The sequence below is a fragment of the Elephantulus edwardii genome, unplaced genomic scaffold, assembly GCF_000299155.1.
Source record: "Elephantulus edwardii isolate Elephantulus edwardi_28Jun2011 unplaced genomic scaffold, EleEdw1.0 scaffold00070, whole genome shotgun sequence".
NCBI classification, from domain to species: Eukaryota; Metazoa; Chordata; class Mammalia; order Macroscelidea; family Macroscelididae; genus Elephantulus; species Elephantulus edwardii.
This window is the reverse complement of record NW_006399820.1, coordinates 3,360,834-3,384,994: the sequence shown is the minus strand read 5'-3', so window position 1 is coordinate 3,384,994 and position 24,161 is coordinate 3,360,834. Positions and strand designations below refer to the sequence as shown.

The following is a 24,161-nucleotide window of genomic DNA, read 5'->3' as shown; positions in this document are numbered from 1 at the left end:
GTACTTGCTATGTATCTGAGAACTGGAAAATGAATAAGGATGACAAAAGAATTGGTGCCTCCTACTTATAGTATTGGAAAGGAGAAATTTAGCAGAATATCCCATGTACTGACAAAAGAATGGACAAGTATGTTTTATAAATGGTTCAGCTGAAATGTTCCTTGGAGAAAAGCATGAAAAACTTTGACTCTTATTCCTTGGAAAAGGATATTATGCTTAGAAGGGAGGACGGTCAGCTAAAGAGTGGAAGACTCCCATTGAGATGGACTGGCATGGTGACTGCAGCAATGAGCTCAAGTGTATCAGAGATGATGAGGATGGCACAGGAGAGGAGGGGATTCAGGTCTGTTATTCATAGAGTCATTATGAATTATATTCAATTTGACAGCACCTAACAACAATAACACATTTATTTCACTCTGATAGAGTCATAACCTTTTGTTTCTATCTCATCATTCATCAGTAACAACTGGCATGAGTAATTCAAAGGTTCCATCATTGTAGAGGCTGTTGTGATTGTTAATTGCTACCAGGTCAATTCTGACCCATGATGACTCCCATGTACTAAAATAGAATGAAATGGTACCTGATCCTGGGCCATCTTCACAATCATTGGTACATTATAGCAACCACTGTGTATGTTTAGTACCTTCCAACTACATCAGAGAACGTCCGGTTGTGAGCAGGATAGTGTTCTGTTGTGAGCAATCTGGCTGATTTCTGAAAGTAGGTCACCAGGCCTTTCATCTTGGTCTGCCTCAGTGTGCAAGCTCCACTGAAGCCTCTACTCCAAAGAACTTGAAATACCAGTAGCATAGTTTCCAACATCAAAACAACACAAACACCACCACATTATGACTAACTGTCACAGATATGGGTGGGCAAGGAGGCACCAAGAGCACATATTTACCACCAGCAAGTGTTAATTCTTATATCTAGCCTTGTTCTTTTATGATTCAAAATGTAACAAAAGGCTGTTGGGTCACTGTGTCATTAATTATGAGGGCAGAGCCTAGATGATCTAATAAATTAAGAAACTGGTCCAGTGAGTTAAAGGGCTCAGTTGTACTTGGCTAAAGGCATCATTTCTTCCTTACCCAAGCCATCATTATCCAGATCACTCAGGTGCAGAACTCCACCAAATCGAGCGAAGCGGCGATCCCCACTGAAGGTGCTGAGCAAAGCAGGTTGTGCATCCTCTGTGATTGCATACATGCGAGTGCTTCCACCTTGGTGCAAGGTCATAGTAAAAAACGCCATCTTGGACATGTCATCTGAAAGGCACCAAAGTGATACATCAGGAATACCTGTGTGTACCTCTCTGCCTCTTATCCTGGGGCTAACAGGTGTATGTCAGGTCAATCCAAGCTCTCTGTCCTGGAAGTTTTCTCAAGATCTGGGTTCTGAAGGCAAGGACTAGGAAGCTTGAATTTATCTGCCCACTAAACCATGTTCTCCAGTACAGCTAGATCAGTTTTTTTAAAAAATATTTTTATATCAATCTAGATGATTTATGAGTCTACTTGCCAAATTGTCTGAAAGGTCCAAGAGAAGGGATGAAATGTTAAAATATTAAAATGACTAGTAGTTACCATCTATAAAAGGAGAGGAATATATCTTAGAATAATTTCACCAAGATAGGCTATTTATACTAAAAATTTTAAAATTATTAAAGTACATTAAAAATTTCAGCCATTTCAAGGCAGCTTATTCCTATAATGATGCAAATTAGACAATGGGTTATTGTATACATTTTAGATAATTAACAATATTTTTGTTGTTAAGTGCCATTGAGTGGACTATCAATTAACAATGACAAAAAAAAATCCTAAGTCATCAGATTCCATCATTTTCACTCTATTTGAGATATTCAAGGAGCCACAAGACTTTCCTTTTAGAAATTACTTTTCTGCTTCCTTATACTTTGGCATTACTGTATACCAGAGAAATACTAGCAACATGGTTACTCCTGGGTAAGGAACTGACCTCATTTACACTGTTCTCTTGTCATGGAGAATGACAATGTACTAAGGGGCTAACACAATGGACAGAAAAGCCATTTTTCAAAGTTCTAGCTCCACAGGTGCCATCAAGTTGACTGTGACTCAGTGATGCTATGAACAACTCTGAACCTTGCCCTATCCTGCACCATCCCCACAAATCTCAGCCAAACTAAAGCCCATTGTTATAGACACTGTGTCAATCCATCTTGCTGAAGGTCTTCCCCTCTTTCTCTGACTCTCCACTTTTCCCAGTATAATATCTTTCTCCAAGGATGCATCCCTCCTGATGGAATGACTAAAGAATGTGAGACAAAATTTCACCATCATTGCCTCTAAGGAGCAGGCTGGTTGTACTTCCTCCAAGACAGATTTATTCTTTTGGCAGTCATGAGAAAGGTGTAAATCTTTTGTTTTGTTAGGGGGAAAAAGGAGGGCAGAAGGGGCAGCAGTGTCATGGTGAGTGACCTACCGTGAGTCGGAGCTCCCACCAGAAGCACCTGTGTCATTATCCCATTCAGCATCACATGGCCACTGGACAGCGAGGTGCCCAGTTTGCCCATCGCCTGTAAAAGGCAACACATTAGTACTGCAGAGCTAAGAAAGCCTTGTCAAACCTGCATTCCTTGGGAGGGGCTGCCATACCTTGTCTCCAGAAATTGTAAACCAACTTTGATTATTTGGCGGGAAATAGCCATACACCCTTCCGAGGTTTGGTTTCTCATCCTGCTTGTGGGATAAAGGGCCTACACTGGGAAAAAAAAACAAACACACACAGGGCTCAGATTAGAGGTCAGCCAGGAGCTTAGAGAAGCAGTAGCCCCAGGTGAGGGCCAAGGGCAAAGAATGCACTTCATCCCATTGACACCCTCCACCTGCTCTCGGACCTCATGATCCTAGGCACAGAAGTTGCATGCTTTCAGAGTGAGTCTCAGAATCCAAGTTCTCTGGATGCAATGCCTATCATTCTTTGCAACTTTACACCAAATGGGTTATTATATTATTGATAGCTATCATAGAGTCAGCCCCTAACTCATGATGATACCATGCACAATGGAAAGAAATGCTGCCTGTTCCTGTACCACCCCCCACAATCAGGTATACTTTATATTATTCTGATCAATAGGGTTTTCATTGACTGATATTTTTAATATAGATTGCCAGGTCTTTCTTCCCCTTTCATCTTAGTTTAGAAGCTCTGTTGAAACCTGTTTCGATTCACAGTAGCATATAAACCTCCAGTAATAGATAAGTAATGGCTGTACATTGTACGTGCATGGGTTGATTGGGAATGTAATTGGTGTGGGCTTTCCCCTGCATGGCAAGGGAATATTCTACCACTTAGCCACCTATGTGACCAGCCACCAAATATAAGTTCATCTGTCCATTTAACCTTTAAACTTCTGAGCAACCTATCAGATCCTTAGGTTTTCCTCAAAGCAGAGAACTTTTTAGCCTACTTCTCTGAATGTCATATTCAATGAGCTTCCAATGGAGTTTTCACCAACTCCCTGAGCTCCAGCATCAGGGCTTACCTGCTAGTGTCCTTCCAGGTTGGGCTCCCGACCAACAGCAAAGTCTTGTTGTTCATCCGGATGCTGTGGAGGGAATATCCAAACCAGGCAAAGTCCTCCTCGCCTCTCAACAGCCAGTCAGCAGCCTCCACGCTCAGCTTTTCTAAACAAGATGACCAGCCCCTTTACTTTACATGGAAGGATGAACAGGGTGCAAAGAGTGGGTCCTGGTGTCGGTTTGAAGAGAAGCTGGGGTTCTTTCTGTTAAAATTTAACCAGAACTCTTACATGTCCCCATGCAGATATTAGAAACTATACAGCATCCAGATCTTACACTTAAAAAAAGAACAATGTGGAATAAAAAGACCATTAGACACTATTTGTACTGTGATTGATGTTTTAGAATTATGTGCTTGAGCAATTGGGGAAGAAGAGGAAACAGGCCAAAACAACAATATGCTTTGAAAACTTCTACTCAAATCATAATAAAAAGGAAAGAATTATACTTCTAATATGAGGCCATAGAATATTGGAGGAAGTGGAAGCCCTTTCTTGTGGACATTTTAGAATGCCACAGACAAACAGTTGCTCGCAAACCACCTCAGAATATCTATTCCTATGATAGGAGACTATAAGAATGACCCTATTCTCTTCAGGTCTGGGTCTTAAAATTGGATCATCTTTTTTTTTTAATTTTTAAAACTAATCTATCTTGATTTGTTGTTATTGTTGTGGAGCATATACACAAAGGAAAATACATTAACTCAACAGCTGGTACTTGTGTAATTCAGTGACACTGATTACATTCTTAGGAGCTCTCTGGTAGAGAGTTGTGCTGCTAACTCAAAGGTGGGCCCGAGTGGTTCAAATCAACCAGTGGTTTGAAAGGAGAAAACTGGGAAATGTTCTCCTGTGCAATTTCCTGCCTCTGAAAACCTACCAGAGGGTCAGCTATGAGTCAGTCTTGATTCAAGAAGAATGAGAAAAATGTATGAGTGCATTTTGGAGTCATGCATCCATTCTCACCCTCCTTTTCTGAGTTGTTTCTCCATTAATACAAACTCCCCATCCACTAAGAATTTCTAATTTAATCCCACATGAACAGTTCTTAAAAGAGTATAATTCTGAAATAAGGCAAACATTTTTCATTACTTAAGCTAGGTTTGTTCATTAATTGTAGTTTGAGTGGAAGTTACAAAGCAGATTAATTTTTCATTCAATCATTCATAGAGATTTTGTTCTGTAATGTTAATTTCTATACCCAAAATGAAATTGCAAGTTTCCCATGTCCTTTACTGATTTCCATGTATCTTTCTTGAAGTATCCCTGTCTGTGTCTCTGTGTCTTCCCTTTCTTTAATGACACTGTGCTGATCAGCCCCTTATTGTATGGTGCCTTTGGTTTCACCCTTCTTAATATGTGTTTATGTTCTATTTCTTCATTTTTATCCCCTCTTTCTCCTTTCCCATCCCAGATAACCATCCAAGAACAATTTTATCTGTATTTAAACTATTCTTTAGCTTTTTATAATAGTGGTCCTATGGGGGATCTTCTTGGTTTACAGTTTAAAGATTATCTCAGGCAAATTGATGATAGATAGATAGATAGATAGATAGATAGATAGATAGATAGATAGATGATAGATAGATAGAATCTAGAGCACTTGTTAGAGTGTAGAATAATATGAAAAGTGGAAGGAACATATGCAAGAGAAATAATCAGACACAGAGAGCTTTAGCAGTCTCTTTCTATCATCCAGTCAAGCATTACCTTTTTCAGGCCGGCTGGGGTCAGAATGAAACACAGCCACAATCCCCTTTTGCTTCCCTCCACCTGGTGCAAAGGGGGAACCTATCACCAGGTCAGGTTCACCATCTCCATTCACATCTGTGGCCAGGAGCGTCCAGCCCAGGTTACAGTAAGTGTCCTTAAGAGGAAATCAGGAAATCACTTCTTACTCAGCAGTGGAGGCCCATAGGAGGCAGGGAGAGCTAGATCTCTGCACTTGGCTGAAATGCTAAATATACCTGGCAAGAGATGGTGATGTTAGGGGAAGAAGACATCCTTCCTTCTTTAGAACCAAAGTAGACGTACACTGCTCCCTAGATGGGGACAAATAATAAAGCAGTCAGAAGGTTCAGCTGTTCAGCCAAGAATCTAGCAAGAGCCTAATAGCTCCCAGATCCCCAGACTGTGCAGCGCCATAATTTCATTCCCAACAGACCACAAGTACTCCCCTGTCATGAACTGAACTGGAACCCCCACCCCCTAAGTGTTGCAGGTACTAAACCCTACACCTGTGTTTACAATCCCACACAGGAATGAACTTTGCTATGTTAATAAGGTTTATTTTAAATCAATCTATTTTGAGATATAAAAGAGCAGATAAAGCAAGTAAGCAAAGATGGGGAAAGGTGTATGCTACATGGCCACTAAGAAGCCTGAAAAAAAGCTAAAACGAAACCAGGACTCTTTCCCCAGAAAGAGAAAGCCTTCTCCCACAGCCAGTGCCCTCAATTTGAACTTCTAGTTTCATGAACATTGAAAGAATACATTTCTGTTCAGTAAAGCCATACCTTTGTGATATTTCTGGTGGTTTAGCAGCATCAGAAAACTAAAATCCCCAAAGTAGAAACTGCCATTTTTATCTTTGTTTTCCAGGAATCTGACTTAGGTTATGCCATATAGCATTGCTAATTATTTGTACAATCACTTTGTCACCTCCTCTCTCATTTGAGGCCAAGCTCAATTTCTTGCTCCTCCATAAATCCTATGATCCTGCCAGCACTTTAACCCTCTGAACACTCAGTTTACCATGTATTTGCCTCAAGATGCATCCTGTGGTGTTGCTTTGTGTTATGAATGAAATCCTACCTCATTTCTTGCCTATTTCCATTCATTTGTTCACTCTGTCTTCATTTATTTCCCAGCACAAGTTAACCAGGGAATCATGAGCCAAATACTAGAGATACAGGATGACTAAAACCAATCTCAGTCTTCCTGAACAGCTGGTAAAGAGGCAATTATACAGCAGTGTACACAGTTCTACAATAAGGGGCAGAGCCCAGAATGCTCTGAGAATATAATGAAGCACTGCCTAACCCAGGAATTAGATAACACTTCCTACAAGAAATGGCATGTTATTTGTAAAGGAAAAAGGGTTTTTCCAGCAGAACGAGTTGTATGAGCCAAGACCCCAAAGTGAGAGAGCATGGTGGATTCAAGAAATTACAAAGTGTGTGCAAGTCTTAACTAGTGTGTAAGGAGGGAAGGACAGGTGATTCTGCAGGAAATGATGGGCCTTGACCTCTTCAGCCACTCCTGGGCCCACATGCTTGTGCAGCAATGGTATTAAGTCCATGTGAGGAGAGAGCCCTGTGGTCCAGAGGCCAGGAACTCTACTCTTAGTAAGACAAAGGGAATAAACTGGGTTACGTGCATGAATGAAAAAGTCTAAGGCATGACAGGAAGCTAGACTGGTTGGAAGTTCTAGCTTTCTTCGCTGGCATTCAACATTTTGATTAAAAAAAAAGAAAGAGTAAAGTAACTTGGTAAAATTCAAGAATTATGATGTGAAAATAAAGCCAGACAAGCAAGAACATATGCTCTGGCAAGTAAGTCAAGGTCACTTCAAGGACCCAGATGGGTCCCGAGATCATCTTTGACCATATGACCAACAGATCAGAACATTTCCCTATCTTACATTATCCCCACAATCTCCATTACACTTAAACCTATTGTTTCAGTCACTGTGTCAATCCATCCCATTGAGGGTCTTCCTCTCTTCCTCACTCTTACACTTCACAGCATGATGTTTCTTTCCAAGGTCAGATCCCTCCTGACTTCATGCCCAAAGTATGTGAGTGAGATGAACTTCCACCATCTTTGCCTCTAAGGAGTACCCTGATTTCTTTTCTTCCAAAACCAATTTGTTGGTTCTTCTGACAGTAACTGGTCTATCCTTTACCAACATGACAGTTACAATTTCTGGAAATCCCCTATGTGCCTTCTGCCCTTCTACACTATTCCCTCAAACAATGGCACACCTTCACTATACCAGTCTTACATTGTATGTGAGTTGCTCAGAGCCCACTGATGGGGCTCCCACGGCCAGGTCAGGCACACCATCCTTATTGAAGTCCAACACGGCCAAGGCTGAGCCAAACCGACCTGAGGGCTGAAGAGGCACAAATTAATTCTCTAATCAAGTCATAGTCTTCAGAAAAAGCACTGCTGACATCCTGCTGACAGATAAGCATTAACTGAAGGGACTACTCAAGGCTGGAGTGGAGATAACCTGGGGTCCCAGCCATCATCCAAGGCGTAAAGAACAAAATCACAGCAATTGTTAACATGTAGGACACCCTAGTTAGGTAGCTCTGTCCTAATGACAATTAAGGAGCTCTGGTATATAGTTTGCGACATGTTGTATTGTTAACTGAGAGATCAGCAGGCCTAGTCTAAAAGGCCCTCCACTAGAAAATGATGTGCCATTTCTTTCCATAAAGTTTCAGAACCTTGGAAACTTAATAGAAGTTTGCTATGACTTGGAACCAACATAACAACACTTCACCTCTGAGGTGAAGGGGAGTCTCCAAAAAAATAAAGAACTAGTTTCTATGAGTTCTAGGTATTTGAAAAAAACACCAACTCTCTCTCTCTCTTTTTTTTTTTTTAGAAAGTATTCAAATAACAATCCCAGAACACCACCAACTGCAGCTAACACTTCTTGAGCACTTAGGATTCTCTGGGATCCCACTATCCATTACACTAGCCATTAGCCACATGAGATTATTATTTTTAAAGAAAAAATAAAATGTGAAGAAAAGAGGTGGATGTGCCTTTCTCCCCTCAGTGACCATTCATAACTTGGAACATGACAGATTAAGACACGGGCAAGCATGAGGTTTCTTCCTTCTAGCCCTGGTCCTGCAATTAACCTCTAGAATCAGTCTAGAACAGGAAAACTCATTTTGTTTTCCTGTTCCTTCACAATGCCTTACTTAACAATAAGCAGTCTTTCACAAGGTGATCTTGCTACATAACACACATGCCCAAGTTCCCACATCTCTTATTCATTGACTAATTGCCCTGTACAAAGGCATCTATGAAGTCTGCAAGATAGGAACTTGATAAACAAGAGAGGATGACTTGTGGACACCAAGCATGTTGGACCAGGGTGGAGACTAATACACAGAAGCATCTGCTTTCTGAAGATCGGTTCATTTTATCACTACCCACACTGCTGTGAACTAACCAGACTTCCTACAGGATCATGGCATTTCAAAGTAGACAAGCATTTGAGGCATCATCTACTCTAACCTCTTATTGTAGAAAAAGGGACACAGAGAAGTTAATAAGAGGAACAGGGCTAAAGTGAATAATTCCTATGCTTGCCTGTTCCTTAACTGTCTGGAGTAAGAAAACTTTCCTCTCTCCATTGTGCCACTCACCTCTTTCTTTGCCCCAAGTGGTCTTCCAGAAAATTTCTCATCCACAAGGATCAGTTGACTGTCTTATTCTCAGTCTACAGAAGCACAGAGAATCATATTTGCCACCACAATCTGGCCAAGGGGACTGCTTTGTGAAGTTGTAAGAAGAAATGGGAATGTGTGTATATATTTTTAAAACTTTCTTGAGGCTTTCACAGACTCCATAAAAAGCTATCCCACTGGAATTCTGCAACCTCATATACAGGCATATCCAAATGAAAGCTACTGTGTTAAGTTGGTTCTGACTCATGGTGATCTTGCATCAGGTCTTCCAGGACTATACATCTTTACAGAAGATTTCAAAGCAGGATTCATACAGCTGACCTTTTAGTTACCAGCCCAACACATAATTCACTCCACCACAAGGGCTACACTTACACTGTCAGGTAGCTTATTTATGTTCCATTCAGGAATCCTTCCATCAGAGCCTAAACTGGATCATGAACCCTTGTACTTCCATTTCTACAAGTATTTTCAAGTTTGCTCTCTTATTTTCTCCTCACATTGCCAACACAAGCAAAAGGGACATCAAATATGACCTGACTCAGAGTCCAAGGTGCCTCCCACTAGTACTTGCACTCAGTGCCAGGCCACTGTCCCTAGCTTATCTGACTAATAGCAGAGCTCTTTACACCCTCCCTTGTTGCTCTTGTCTGGAATGGGTGACTGCCTCTGATAGTTGGAAAATCTTCCAGATTCCCAGTACTTCAAAGATGGAATTAGTGGTCAGACTACGTGATAAACATACGTACAGTCATGATGAAGAACCACTTTTGAATAAATCCTGGAATTTAGTTTCTAATAATCAACCAATGTCAGTTTCTTCTTTTTTGACAAATGTTTGATAAGACAATGAGTACCAGCACAAACTAGATTAAGGGTATTTGGAAACTATTTGCACTATCTTCAAAGGTTTTTTTAAAAATTACCCAGATCAAAACTTCTACTTAATAATGTGTTATAACTATATAGTAAAAGCAAGTTTTTTAATTATCTAGAATCCAAAGGACAATACATTGATGGGCTTTTCAAAGCAGCTCCAAAGAGTATGTGCATTTGAGAAGGTATTGCACCAAACGCTCAAAAGTCAATAGTATTTTGACTACTAAGACTAGCAGTTGCCATCAAATCAACCCATAGCATCTCCATGGGTGTCAGAGTAGGACTATACTTTCATAGAGTTTTCAGTAGTGAATTTCTTAGAAACCAATCAGCAGGCACTGCTTCTGAGAACTGTGAGGTAGACTTGAACCTCCAACCTTTTGATTACCAGTTGACTGTGTAATTATTTGCACCAACCAGGGAGGATAGAATGAGATAGAATTTCTTTTTGAAAGTGAGACGTGCTATTCAAATATAAGTCACCAGTCATTGTGACTAAATTTTGTTAGGGATTCACCCTAACCTGGAAGCCTTCCAGGATCCTGTGAGCCTCTTTGTCTAGGTCCAAGTCAACTGGGGGCAGGCCGAGGTCATTGCCATAGATGAGATACACACGTCCAATCTGAATGTGACCTGGGAGGCTATACCCAGGTGCACCAACCACAAGATCACCATGCCCGTCCTGGTTCAGGTCTGCTGAGGTCAATGCCCTGTAGAAGAGAAAAGAGAGTATATGAAGTATCCACCAAGTGCTATGAGAATAACTATCCCCTGTTTCTTTCTTTCCTTTCTCGAATCCAGTTCTTTAACGTTTTCTCACAACAACTAGTTTTAGTGATAAACTACTTCAAAGATTCAAATGTCTGTGTTGGGGACCAAAAATTCTTTCTATACTCTAGTGCTTATGGCCACTTAAAAAATAAATGGGGAAATCTGTACAGCAGTGTTCACGGCAACGTTTTCCACAATAACCAAAAGATAGAAACAACCTAAATGTCCGTTAGTAGATGAATGAATAGACAGAATGTAATACAACCCTACAATGGAATATTGTTGTTGTGGTGGTGGTTGTGGTGTGACTGTGTGCCATCAAGTTGGAACCAACCCATCACTGACCCTCCAGTATGTTTTCCAAGGCAGTAAATGACATGGGAGGAAACTGTCTTTCACTCTCTTGTGGAACAGCTGGTAGATTTGAACTTTGGGATTATAGCACAGCCTCTTACCACTAGGACACTAGAACTCCCTAAAAAAATCATGTTTTAACGCATGCTACAACATGGATAAACCTTGAAAACATGCTGAGTGGAATAAGTCCGCCACAAAGGACAAATATATTCCGCATTTATAAAACAGACTTACTAGTGGTTACCAGGCATGAGAATGAGAGGAAAGAGAAAGGCATTGTTTAGGGGGCATTAAGTTTCTAATCTCCAAAGTTATTTGAACTTTATATACGCATATCTTATAAAATAATACTTATAGTTGTAGTTTTTTAGTAAAGTGAAAGGTCCTTATGGACAAATACCTTTTAACCAATTTTACTAAAGCACACTGGATGCAAATCAAGACTGTAGGGCTGAGTAGTGATGCCCACAGGGTTTCCTAAGCTGTAAATCTTTAGAGAAGTAGACTGCTCATCTTTGCCCAAGAATCACTAACCTTTTGGGTAGCAGTCAAATACCTGAACTACAATACCAACAGACAAAATTAAGCATCTTATTGTATCGTTACATTATTTAGTGTAAATAATTACTGGTTTGGTTGATAATACATTGAGTGGAAATAAAGCATTTGCTCAATGACTGGATAAAAGTAAATGATTAAAAAAACCTTAAACATATGAAAGCATGCCCCAATACACCTACCAACCAAGTCTTGCATATGGAAATGACAGGAAATAAGATGCCATGGGGTTGGAAATGTGCTTAAGTGACTGATGTGAACCGCCTGTCAACATTTTTCGCACATTCCTTTCCAAAGCCTTGTACATGAAGGTAAGGGAATCCTGAAAGAAAAGAGGCACAACAGTGGGTAAAATACATCACATCTACAGAACTACTACAGAGTTACTGGTGCCTGTCACAGGTATGGGTCTTTGTGAAAGAAAGATATTGTTACAAGTGCTAAAAAAGAAAATATTCGTTACTATCAACGAGAACCTCTGGGGGCAGAGTCTGAAGGGTGTTACACTGCTAACTAAAAGGTTGCAACTCTGGTAGTTCAAATCCACCAGCTGCTCCTCGGGGAAAAATAGGAATCTCCTGTAAAAATCCATAGCTCAGAAACCTAGTTGTTGTCACTATGCGTTAAAACCAATTTGAACAGCAGTGAGTGAGTGAGTTTGTTTTAATCAACAAGTCACTTATACCAGTACCAAACTAGTTGGCAATAAGTCAGCCCCTACTTAAGGTGACCCCCACATGTGTCTGAGTAGAAATGTGTTCTTCAGGGTTTTCAAGCCTGTGCTTTTCAGAAGTAGATTACCAGACTTTTCTTCCAAGGTGTCCTGGGTATGTTTGAACTGCCAACCTTTTGGTAAATACTCAAACCCTTCATGGTTTCTGTTATTCAGGAATCCAAGATCACTTTGGACAAGCAATTAAGAGAGTGAAATTACTATTCTCCATACATGCTCAGTAATGGTAGAGCTGTGTTGTTGCTCTGTGCCTTCTGATCAACTACAACTCATAGCAACCCTAGGAACAATATATCAGAAACTTGTCCTACCTTGCACCATCCTCACAATCTCTGACATGCACATGCCCATTGTTATAGTCACTGTGGCAATACATCTTACTGAAAGTCTTCCTTTCTTTCTCAGACCATCCACCTTTCCCTTTTTATTCCCTTGAAATATCTTTTTTCAAAGACTAACCTCTCCTGATAAAAACCTCAAGAAATTGACTACAATAGGAGGAAAAGTTTAGTTGTGTTTTAACTCAAACGAACCAAGTCAGGGTGGCCTATACTGATTTTCAGTACCTAACTGGGGGAAAAAAGAATTATTGTTGTTGTATGCTATGGAGTCAGTTCTAACTAAATAAGGCCATATATAACAGAGCAGAACTGACCAATAGGGTTTTCTAGGCCTGATTCTTTATAAGAACACATCACCCAGTCTTTTCACCACAGAACTATTATTGGGGATAGTCAACCTTTTAGTTAGCACCCAAACACTTCACTATTATGCCATCAAAAGTTCTTAGCCTATTCTGTTGTTGGATCCTTGTAAATTCAAGGATCATAAACCTAAATCTACTCAAAAGTGTCATGAGAATGAATAAGACTTCCCATGCCTTCAGAATAGGCTCAGCATCATGGACAGTGCACAGCTCAGGTTCTAGAGAGACACAGCTTACAGGGACCCTGTAGGACAGGGGTCTTGCTTCTGCTTTCCTTATGATGATCACTCTGGTCTCTGTGCACAGACTTCTGAGCCAAATGTCTGGTTCTAGTGTGCTCATCCATTTAGAACACATTTATTAAGCTCCTACTGTATGCCAAGCATCATGATATGCTTTGGAAATATAATGGCCCTTCCTCATGCAATTCATCATTTTGCAAAAGAGACACGTTCTGACACAAATGCAAGATGATACATGTTTATTAGAGGTTCCTAGGTCAGATGGGCTACATAGTCTGAAAAATGCAGAACAAAAACGAAAATGCAGAGACAACTGATCACAAATTTTTAAAGATTTCTAAAGCTGTGGCACTTGAACATTATACCTTATATCACTCACCTCGTGTCCCAAGAAAACAAAAACAAAAACCACCAACAAAATCCTCTCTGACAGATTAAGTACTAGCTAGTACTACTCTAGTGGCAGTGGATAGTATGTAACACTGCTAACCCAAAGGCCATGCATCTCTAGTAGATCAAACTCTCCAGAGGCTACTTGGGAGAAACATGGACAGTCTCTTCCCAGTAATATTTGCAATCTCAGAAATGAGATAGAGGGTCCCAATGAGTCAAAATCAACTTGTCAGTAGTGTCAGTGAGTTTTAGGGTTATGGTTTCTTTGTTTTCTTTTGTTCTTTCATTTCAAGTCTAATTCAAATGCCACCTCTTTCATGATGCCTCTGGTAGCCTCTCAAGGAAAGATTCATCAACTGTTTCCTAACTGGTTCCTCATTCTGTAATAGTATTCACTGTATTCTATTCATGTAATAAGTTATTTTTCTATTCATCATCTTTATTCATTCACTCATTGCTGTCTTGTCAGAGCTGGCTCATAGCTGAACCTCTAACCAGCTTTTCTGAGACTGTAAATGTTACAGGAGAAGATTGCTTGTCTTTCTCACTCAGAGCAGCTGGTAGATTTGAACTGTCAGAGAGGTGCAAACTTTGGGTTGGCAGAACAACTCCCTATGGACTATACTACCAGAACTCCCTTCTATACTAAACTAAATTTTTCAAACTTTTTCCATTTCATTTTATGATTCTCCAGAGGAAGGGTTGGGTTTTTTGCTGCTGTCAAGTCAGCCTCTGGTTCATGGAAACAGTGTTGCCATTAGAGTTGGTGGCACAGAGTGCAGTAACCTTGATGTTACCCCCATCCCTTGCTTGTAGAACATACATGTGAAATCATGTGATTCAAAGCATAATTATAACTGATAAATAATGAAACAGAGAGCATAACAATGTTTAAAAAAATTGATAACTTTGGTCCTATATATATATATATATATTGATACTTGTAAATCAGGTTTACAATCAACACTCTGGAACCTATAGTCAGAAAACAAAAAAAAATGAATTGCATTAGGTAAACTGCTGTCAGGGTCCTCTACAGAGTACTGAGAAGCAACAATGTCAGTCTAGAGACTAATATGCACCTAATCCAGGTCAAGGTCTTAGCAATTACTTGTTATGCATTAGCGAGCCAGACAATGACTATGGATGACAGAAGAATCAATGTCTTTGAGTTGTAGTGCTAGATAAGAATCTTGAGCATACCATAGACCACTGAGAAAACAAATAGGTCTGACTTAGTGAGGATTAAACCATGTTTCTCCTTGGAGGCTAGGATTTTGAAGCTCTGTCTCACATACTTTGGGCATGTGGCCAGGAGGTACCTATCCTGGGAGGAGGACATTACGCTCAGAATGGTGGAGAGACAGCACAGGAGAGCAAAACCTCGGCAATGGGGGTAGGTGTGTTGGAGTCAGTGAGACTGGCTCAGAACAGGGCAGGCTTTAGAGCTGTTGTCCATAGGGTCACTATAAGTCACAAATGACCTGACAGCACACAACAACAACAAATAAGGCTTATAAAAAAATAAAAGCTCAAATGTGAAAACCTAGAGGAAATGGTCAAATACTTAGAAATTCACAACCTACCTAAACTGACACAAACCAATATTGAAAACCTGGACAGACCCATTACAAAAGAAGAAATTGAAAAGGTAACAAAAAAACTTCCAGCCAAAAAAAGCCCTAGACAAGATGATTTTACAAGTGAATTTTATCAAACATTCAGAGAACTGCCACCAATTCTACATAAACTATTTCAGAAAATAGAAAAAAATGGAATTCTCCCAGATTCATTCTATGAAGCAAACATATCCTTGATACCAAAGTGAGGTAAAGACACCACTAAAATAGAAAACTATAGGCCAATATTTCTCATGAACATTGATGAAAAATTCTGGATAAAATCCTGGCTAATGGAATCCAACAATACATTAAAAAAATAATTCACCATGAACAAGTGGGATTCATAACAGTTATGCAAGGATGGTTCAACATAGGAAAAACAATCCAAGTAATTCATCATATTAACAAAGCAAAGAAAAAGAACCACATGACTCTATCAATTGATGCAGAAAAGGCCTTTGACAAAATCCAACACCCTTTTCTTGACTAAAACACTAAACAAAATAGGATTACAGGGGAACTTCTTCAACATAGTAAAAAGCATATATGCAACCCTGAGAGCCAACATTGCTCTTAATGGAGAGATATTAAAGGTATTCCCTTTGAGAACTAGGCAAGCATGTCCACTATCACCTCTCTTATTCAATATTGTACTGGAAGTCTTAGTGATAGCAATAAGACATGAGAAGGAAATAAGGGGTATCCAAATTGGAAAAGAGGTAAAATTATCTCTATCTGCAGATGATATGATAGTATACTTAGAAAACCCTAAAAACTCAGCAAGAAAACTACTGGACCTAGTTGACCAATTCAGCAAAGTGGTAAGATACAAGATCAACATACAAAAATCAATTGGATTTCTCTACAGTGAAAAAGAGAATACAGAGCTGGAGCTAAGAAAAACAATAACCTTCACAATAGTGAATCACAAGATTAAATACTTGGGAGTAAATCTAACCAGAAGCACAAAGGACCTATTCAAAGAAAATTATAAAACATTACTATAAGAAACAAAAAGAGATCTGGGAAAATGGAAGAATATCCTTTGCTCATGGATAGGAGGACTCAATATTGTGAAAATGATGATACTGCCAAAGGCAATTTACACATTCAATGCAATCCCAATACAAATACCAATCCCATTCTTCAATGAGATGTAAAAAGTAATCTCCAATTTCATTTAGAACTGAAAGAGGCCTTGAATAAGCAAAGCACTCCTTAAAAAGAGAAACAAGGAGGAACGAACTGGGGGGGGGGGACTGGGAGGGGAGAGAAGTGCAGCAATGAATGAATGGAAATCCAAAATCTCTGTAAATGTTCATTAAAATTGTTTTAAAAAAGAGAGATAGAAATAAGGATCTAACTCAAATTTGTCACTACCATTTCTCACTTCCTGATTTCAAATCCCACTACACTGCCATGATGGTCAAGATAGTGTGGTACTGGTACAATGACAGACACATATATCAATGGAATAGAGAACTTGGAAATCAGCCCATCTATCTATAGTCAACTGATTTTTGACAAGGAGATGAAATAGTTAAGTGGGGAAATAATAGCCTTTTTAACAAATGGTGTTAGCGAAATTGGAAAACTATCTCAAGCAAGATCCACATCTCACTCCACACACAAAAACCAACTCAAAGTGTATCAAGGACCTAGGACTAAAACCAAGGACAATAAACTTTATTAGAGAAAATCTTGGAAGAACTCTAGAAGTCCTAATCTACAACATGAACAGTCTTCCAAGCATCCTGAAAAACCTACAACCAGGAGAGGATAAAATAGATGAACGGGACCTTCTAAGAATCAAATCCTTATGCACATACAAAAACTTCTCCAACAGGGTATAAAGGGAAGTCACAGACTGGGAAAAAATATTTGGCAATGACATGTCTGATAAGGGACTTACATCTAGAATTTATGGAATACTTGAGCTCCACATCAAGATAAAGGTAAACAACCCAGCTGCAAAATGGGCACAGGATATGAACAGACACTTCACCAAAGAAGACATTCAGATGGCAAACGAACACGTGAAGAAGTGTTCTAAGAGAGATTCTCTAAGAGAGATGCAAATCAAAACAGCTGTGAGATATCATCTCACTCCAGTAAGAATAGAAAAATTCAACAGAGCAGCAAACAACAAATGCAGGCGAGGTTGTAGAGAAACTAGAACCCTTATTCACTCTTGGTGGTAGTGTAAAATGATGAAACCACTGTGGAAGGCTATATATATGGCACTTTCTCAAAAAGTTGCAAGTAGAAATACATTTGACCCACCAATTCCACAACTGGGAATATACCCTAAGGAAACCATAACCGCTACTCAAACAGATAAATGCACATTTACATTTATCGCAGCTTTGTTCACAACAGCAAAGAGTTGGCAACAACCCAAGTGCCCATGAACAAACGAATCTATAGAGAAGCTGTGGTATATTCACACAATGAAATACTACGCTGCTTTGAAAAACAAAGGACTCATGAAATATTATACAAAATGGGTGGCCTGGGAGGACATTGTGCTAAGTGAAATATCTCAGTCACAAAAGGACAAATAGTGCATAGTGCCACTGTTGTCAAAAGGGATTGACATCAGAGTTGGAGGGAACATAAGAAAAGTGGGGATAAATAATGTATATGGCATTGAAACAGATGATGGAGAGAATGATTTGAAAGGAATATATGATTAGGGGGTTTTTTTAATAATTTTTTTTTTACAGAGGTTTTGGATTTCCATTCATTCATTGCCACAATTTTCTCCCTTCCCACCCCTCCCTACCAGCTCACTTCCCCCTCCGAAGAGAGGAAAAAAAAAAAAGAAAAAAAATTCCTTCATTAGTATACAATTCCCACATCCCTTCCCCCACCCCCCACCCCGAGTACACTTCTGTATGCAATGATTAGGTATTATTTTCATGACAAGATTCCAGCAAAAGAAATGCATAGTAAAGTGGACTGTGGATTCTGGGGGTGGGAGGTGGGAGATTGTATAACAATGAAATAATTTTTTTTCTTTTCAAATAGAAAAGCAAACTTGGGGGAGGGGTGTGCAGGGAGGAAAATGTGTAACAATAAATTAATTAGAAAAAAATTAAATGGGAAGAATATGCTGTAAAAATATTTAAATTTTTTTTTAAAAACAAAAGTTTTGTTGTTACAACTAACTACAGGTCTATTTTACAAAGAAATAACACATTTCTGCCGAAATATTGCACAAATTTTTATAGTCAGTCATTTTGGTGTCACTTTCTCTAAGACTGTCACTTCTTGGGGTCTGTACTCCAAACACCACCTGCCACTCATCGTGGCCCCTTTGCATAGCAGAATCCTGTGTGGTCCATAGGGTTTTCCTTAGCTAGTTTTGGGAAATAAACTCCCAGGCCTTTATTCATAGCTTGTCTTAGTCTGGAAGTTTTAATAAAACCTCTTCAGCATCAAAGCATTAAAGAAATCACCAGTGATAGATGAGTGGTAGCTTTGCTTGAGGAACAGTAGACAAGACTTGAACTCAGGTTTCCTGTGTGGTAGGTGAGCATTCTATCACTAAACTACCAATGCCAATATAGTGTCTTACCTTTAAAAGATTATCTCATGGATGAATTGCATATCCTATGGTGTCCCCAGCATGAGAAACACTGTGAGCAACCAATATTGCTAACATACCTTAGATTAAGGCCAAAACAAGATTGGCCCAGGTACAAGGAGTAAAGGGGGCTGTTAACCTGAAGTGCCAAAGGCAGCTGAGGTCCAGAGTCATGTGTCAGCACATATCTGAACAGACAAGATGTGGAGGTCAAAGGTGTTCACCTGCCTGGTGACACTGAATGGATTATTGAATACTCAATGACTCTACAAAACAAAATAAGCCCAAAAAGCAGCATTTGCATCTTTCCCCATTAATAGCAGAAAATTCTTACCTGTGTCCAGCTATCCACACTAAAGAAGACTCCTCTTTCTGTATAATTTATGTTCCTTTCTCTATCTTTCACTGGGGATGCAGTAAGATTTCTATGAAAAGGACTTTGCTGCACTTTCAAGCTGTGGAAAAGAGAAAGGAATAAAATTGTTAAAACTGAGAAAACAATCAACAACTCCCTGAAGAACCAAGCTGAAGAACAAAAACAAATTCAGCACAAGTTAAAACACCATCACAATTACCATCTAAATGTTTGCACAACACCATCACAAAAGCAAGATGTTATAAAAACCTTCACAGAAGACTTTAATAAATCATCTAAAAAACATATTTCTAAGGTTTTAAAAATCAGTTCTTGATAATCATCATCAATAAGGTTATGTTTCCTATAGGCTCTGAGCTATATCATAAAAGTCAAGTGTTTAGATTCTTCCTATGTTATTAAAAAAATGAAATCATCTCACTTGAAAGCTCAAGAAACTGGTTTATAGTTCACTGGAAAATATGTTTCCAGGCACACTTACTGATTAATCTTTAAAGATTTGCTAGAATCAATTATATAATAAAATGCATTTTCAAATTCCATGTTTTACCTAGCCTATATGAGCCAGATTAGGCCTCGTAAGGAAATGAAGCAGAAGGCAGACAACAGAAAGAATGAAGGGGACCTTGTGTAAAATATCACTGATATAGAGATTACAAACCAATCTAAATGTGTCCACTTAAATTTTTTTAAAATTAACTGATCAAACAAATTAAACAAAGAGGGCTTTTCTGAGCCCTTCCTGCATATTTCCAATTCTTCCAAAACCCTAAGTTCTTTGTCACCTTAGACCTTTCAGTACAATGCCCTTTTTAAAGTAATTCTTGGTTGTGTTATTCTTTTCAATTTCAGTCAAATCAGCCCCCAGTACTTGGCAACTCCATACACAATAGAAAAACAAAGGTCTGGTGGTCTGTGTCATCCTTATGGTTGATTGTGATCTGTAGACTTTTCATTAGCTGGTTTTTCTGGACATAGAGCACCAGGCCTTTCTTCTCAGTCTGGAAGCTCCCTTGAAACCTAATCATCATCAAAGCAACATTCAAGCCTTCAATGGCAGGCTGGTTGGTAGTTGTATGTGAGGTGATGGGCTGAGAAATCAATGCAAACTGACAGATTGGAAGGCAAGAATCCTACCACTAAACTACCACTGCCCCAATATATCTTACCCTTACCTATCTCAGTTAAAACATCATTTAAGAAACAGTGACTGGTTTACTATCTGAAGTATTGTATCAGAGCTCTGTCCTTCTTTCTTCATAACACAACACTTAAAATCACTTGGTTAGTGATGATCCAACTTCTAGATTGTTCATTCTATGAGAGAAGTCCTAATGACAACACTAATGATAATCTAATGATTACTAAATAGCCCCTTATTATTTTATTACTTTTAATGTTAATACTTATATTAATCATATATGTTTATTCTATTAATAAAATTATTTGCTGAATGTATGTTTGGTGGTTGGTTCCTGACTCCTTCCTGGTCCTCACCCTCAGAAATCAACTAGAGTGGTTGTCTCCCCACCCTGTCTCATTACTAAATACTTTTCATGGTGAAATCTAGGTAGAGTTTATTAATAACAACAACAACAACACCAAAGAACAGAGATCACACTATTAATTACTACTTTGTGAGCGGGGTTGTATGAGGTAATTGATTTACATCCATTACACTTGTGAGCCAGAGCATAACTCTGGGAACATGTATCTGTATTTTTTTTCTATTTTGCGAAAAGAGGAAGCTGTAACTCAGAAAATTTAAATGTTACTCTAAAACCACATAGCTGTAAATGGCAGAGCTAGAATTAGAACATAGACCTATCTGTCTATGAGTCCCACGCTCCCCACCTCCACAGGCACACCTTGGGGTGGAATGCTCTCCTCTATGCATACTTTGGATCCACTTACCCATGGGTGTTGTTTTGCTGGCTGCCACATGCTATGAACAGAGGGTTCTCAGGTAGACTGCAGTCACTGGGGAAATAGTCAAATGAGTCAAGCAGTTTTCTACATTTTTTTTCAAGTATGGGTTTTACTGAGAATCAGATAGACTTCAAAACACTTTCAATAAGCTGACTTTAGAGTTGTTTACCCATACAGTGCTCATAAAGGTACCAGTCCTTCCAATAAGGGCAGTTAAGCTGGCTGATGGTGAAACTATGGTAACACAGTCAATTCCATACTAACCATCATCCTAGACTCACAGCCTCCCCACTCTCTCCTCAGTCCATCCACTTGGGGGCTCCATTGTTAGTAAGAAACACTTTAGGATTAATGACAGTGAAAGAAACTGGTTCCCAAATCTGATAGCTAATTTTTATGCATTAACTTGACTAGACTGTGGTGCCCAGTTGTCTGGACAAATTTAGACTGAATGTTACTATGAAGGTATTACATGTGATTAACATTTGTAATTGGTTGACTCTAGGGAAAGGAGATTAACCTTGATAATGAGGGTGGGCCTGGTCCCATCAGTCAAAGGCCTTAACAAAATTGAGATTTGCCAAAGAAATAGTTCTGGTAATCAGGTAACATGGACATCCTGACAAGAATCTCCAACCTTGCCTCCACTCTGCCCCATTTTGATAGGCCCTCACAGTTGCTGAGCAAATTTCTTAAATTTGATCTAGTATTCTCATTCTCCCTAAATATACTGATATCAATACACATTTCTTTATTGATATATATGTCTAGCTAGCTAGCTAGCTAGCTATCCTGTTGGGTCTATTTCCTGGATAACCCAGTCTAGTACAAAATGCCATCTTTTGTTCAATTTTATCTATTTATGTTCAAATAAGAGTTAGATTCTTGCATTTATTTATAAACTTGAAAACATTCTTGAGAAAATGTAAAGTATAAAGAAGAGAAAGATTTATACAGAAATGACCAAGGGAAGCTCACAGCAGACTAAAAGACTGCAGTCTAAGGTAAAAACTAAATACGGAAAGAGAAATTCAGTAAATAAGAAAGAAGTAAGAAGCTGAAGGCAAACTTATCGGTCAAAATCTTTGTTAGGGTCTACCGTAAGCTAATAAAAAGACTCTTTCTCTGAATCCTTCTGTATCTACCAGCAGGATTCAGAAATAGTCTTACAACTAGCACATTTACAAATACATTTTCATTAAGTGGAGTGAATGAGGGGCCAAGAATTCAACTACTATTATTTCACTATTTCTTTAGGAAAATGCATTATGGAGCTTCAAATAACTTATAAGTAAAATTTGGGAAAGTTACTTATTAATAAATTGGTAAGTGTATTTAGTGTGAAAATATAAATATTTTTCTTTCTGCCTTGACCTTGTGTTATCTTTATCTGTGGTCTTCTCCAACTCTCCCATAAATTTTCAAAAATTTTTATTTATCCTTCTTTGTGTATGTGTATGTTGTTGTTGTTAAGTGCCGTCAATTCTCAGGCTACTCATAGTGACCCTATGAAGGAGAGTCCTCAACACTTGTAGTCTCTCATCCTCTCTCCAGGTTCATAGGGTTTCCGGAGGCAAGCTATTACGGAAGTGGATGCTGCTCCTGCTTCTAAGGTATGTGTATAGAGAAGCAATCAGTTCACAGACATTTATACCTTGCTAAGTAAGGATAAAAACAAAAGAAATTTCTTTAAAATTACTTTCTCCAACTGAAAGAATAAGGAGCAGTGAAACTACTTCTCTCTTTAGCTAAGTGAAGAAGAAAACTAAAAGTGAGATTGAAAATTGTTTATATGATGATGGTTTTATATCACACATGGATTATAGAGACAAATGAATGTGGGTCATACTTTCTAATATGGTTATGTGTTATTAATCTTTCCAATATAAACATAACATCTTTAAAAATAACAATGCTAGTGTTGTTGTTATTGTTGTTTTTACATGCTATTGAGTTGAGCACGACCCATAGTGACTCTGTGAACAAAAGATATGAACCCTGTTCTATCTTGCGCCATCCTCACACTTTCTGACACATAAGAGCCCATTGCACCAGTGACCGAATCAATCCACCTGGTTAAGGGTCTTCCTCTCCTTCACTGACCCTCCACACTTCCCAACATCATGTCTTTTTCCAAGGAATAGCACCTCCTAGCAACATGTCCAAAGTATGTGAAGAAAAGCCTCATCATTCTTGCCTCCAAAGAGCACTCTGGCTGCACCACCTCCAGAACATATCTGTCTGTTCTCTTGACTGTCCATGGGATGTTCAGTGCTCTTCTCCAACACCACATCTAAAAGGCGTCAATTCTTTTTCCATCATCCTTATTCATTGTCCAGATCTCAGATGCAAAGCTAGTAACTGAAAAGACCATGGCCTGAATCAGACACACTTTAGTCCTCAAACTGACATCACTGCTTCTCAGTAATTTGGAAAGATCCCTATCTGCAGATTTTCCCAGTCCAATGTGTCTCCTTATATCCTGACTGCTCATATCAAGGGCATTAATTGTGGATTCAAGCAAGAGGAAGGTGTTGACAGTCTCAATCTCTTCTCCATCCATCATAACACTACCTATCAGTCCAGTGGTAAAAATCTTTGTTTTCTAGACATTAAAATGCAGTCCATACTGAAGGCTGCATTCCTAGATCTTTTACAACAAGTCCTTCAAGCCCTCCTCACTTTCAGCAAGCAAGGCTGTGTCATCTGCATAACACAGGTTATTGATGAGTCTCCCTCCAATCCTGATGCCACACTCTTCCTCATAGAGTCCAGCTTCTCAGATAATTTGCTCAGCATACTGATTGAATAGGAATGGAGAGAGAATACAACCCTAACATAGTCCCTTCCCAATTCCAAACCATGCAGTTCTCCCCTGCTACTTTAACACAATAGTTTTCTGATCCAGGTATAAGTTCTACATTAGCACAATCAAGTGCTCTGGGATTCCCACTCTTCTTAATGTCAGCCACAGCTTGTCATGATCCACACAAATGC

The 24,161-nt window shown here is 39.1% G+C and overlaps 1 protein-coding gene across 1 annotated transcript in view; it reads right to left on the bottom strand.

Annotated features, from left to right (window-relative positions):
- The window catches only part of GPLD1 (glycosylphosphatidylinositol specific phospholipase D1), a 98,463-nt gene that overhangs the window by 8,203 nt on the left and 66,099 nt on the right, over positions 1-24,161 (bottom strand). The window contains exons 11-21 of the mRNA XM_006888650.1: positions 21,150-21,215; positions 19,194-19,314; positions 11,757-11,896; positions 10,412-10,598; positions 7,581-7,691; positions 5,542-5,616; positions 5,285-5,441; positions 3,536-3,677; positions 2,646-2,751; positions 2,473-2,566; positions 1,098-1,274 (exon numbers count right to left, since the gene is read on the bottom strand). Of these exons, the coding sequence (XP_006888712.1) occupies positions 1,098-1,274; positions 2,473-2,566; positions 2,646-2,751; positions 3,536-3,677; positions 5,285-5,441; positions 5,542-5,616; positions 7,581-7,691; positions 10,412-10,598; positions 11,757-11,896; positions 19,194-19,314; positions 21,150-21,215 (1,376 nt within the window). The remainder of the gene's footprint in view (positions 1-1,097; positions 1,275-2,472; positions 2,567-2,645; positions 2,752-3,535; positions 3,678-5,284; positions 5,442-5,541; positions 5,617-7,580; positions 7,692-10,411; positions 10,599-11,756; positions 11,897-19,193; positions 19,315-21,149; positions 21,216-24,161) is intronic.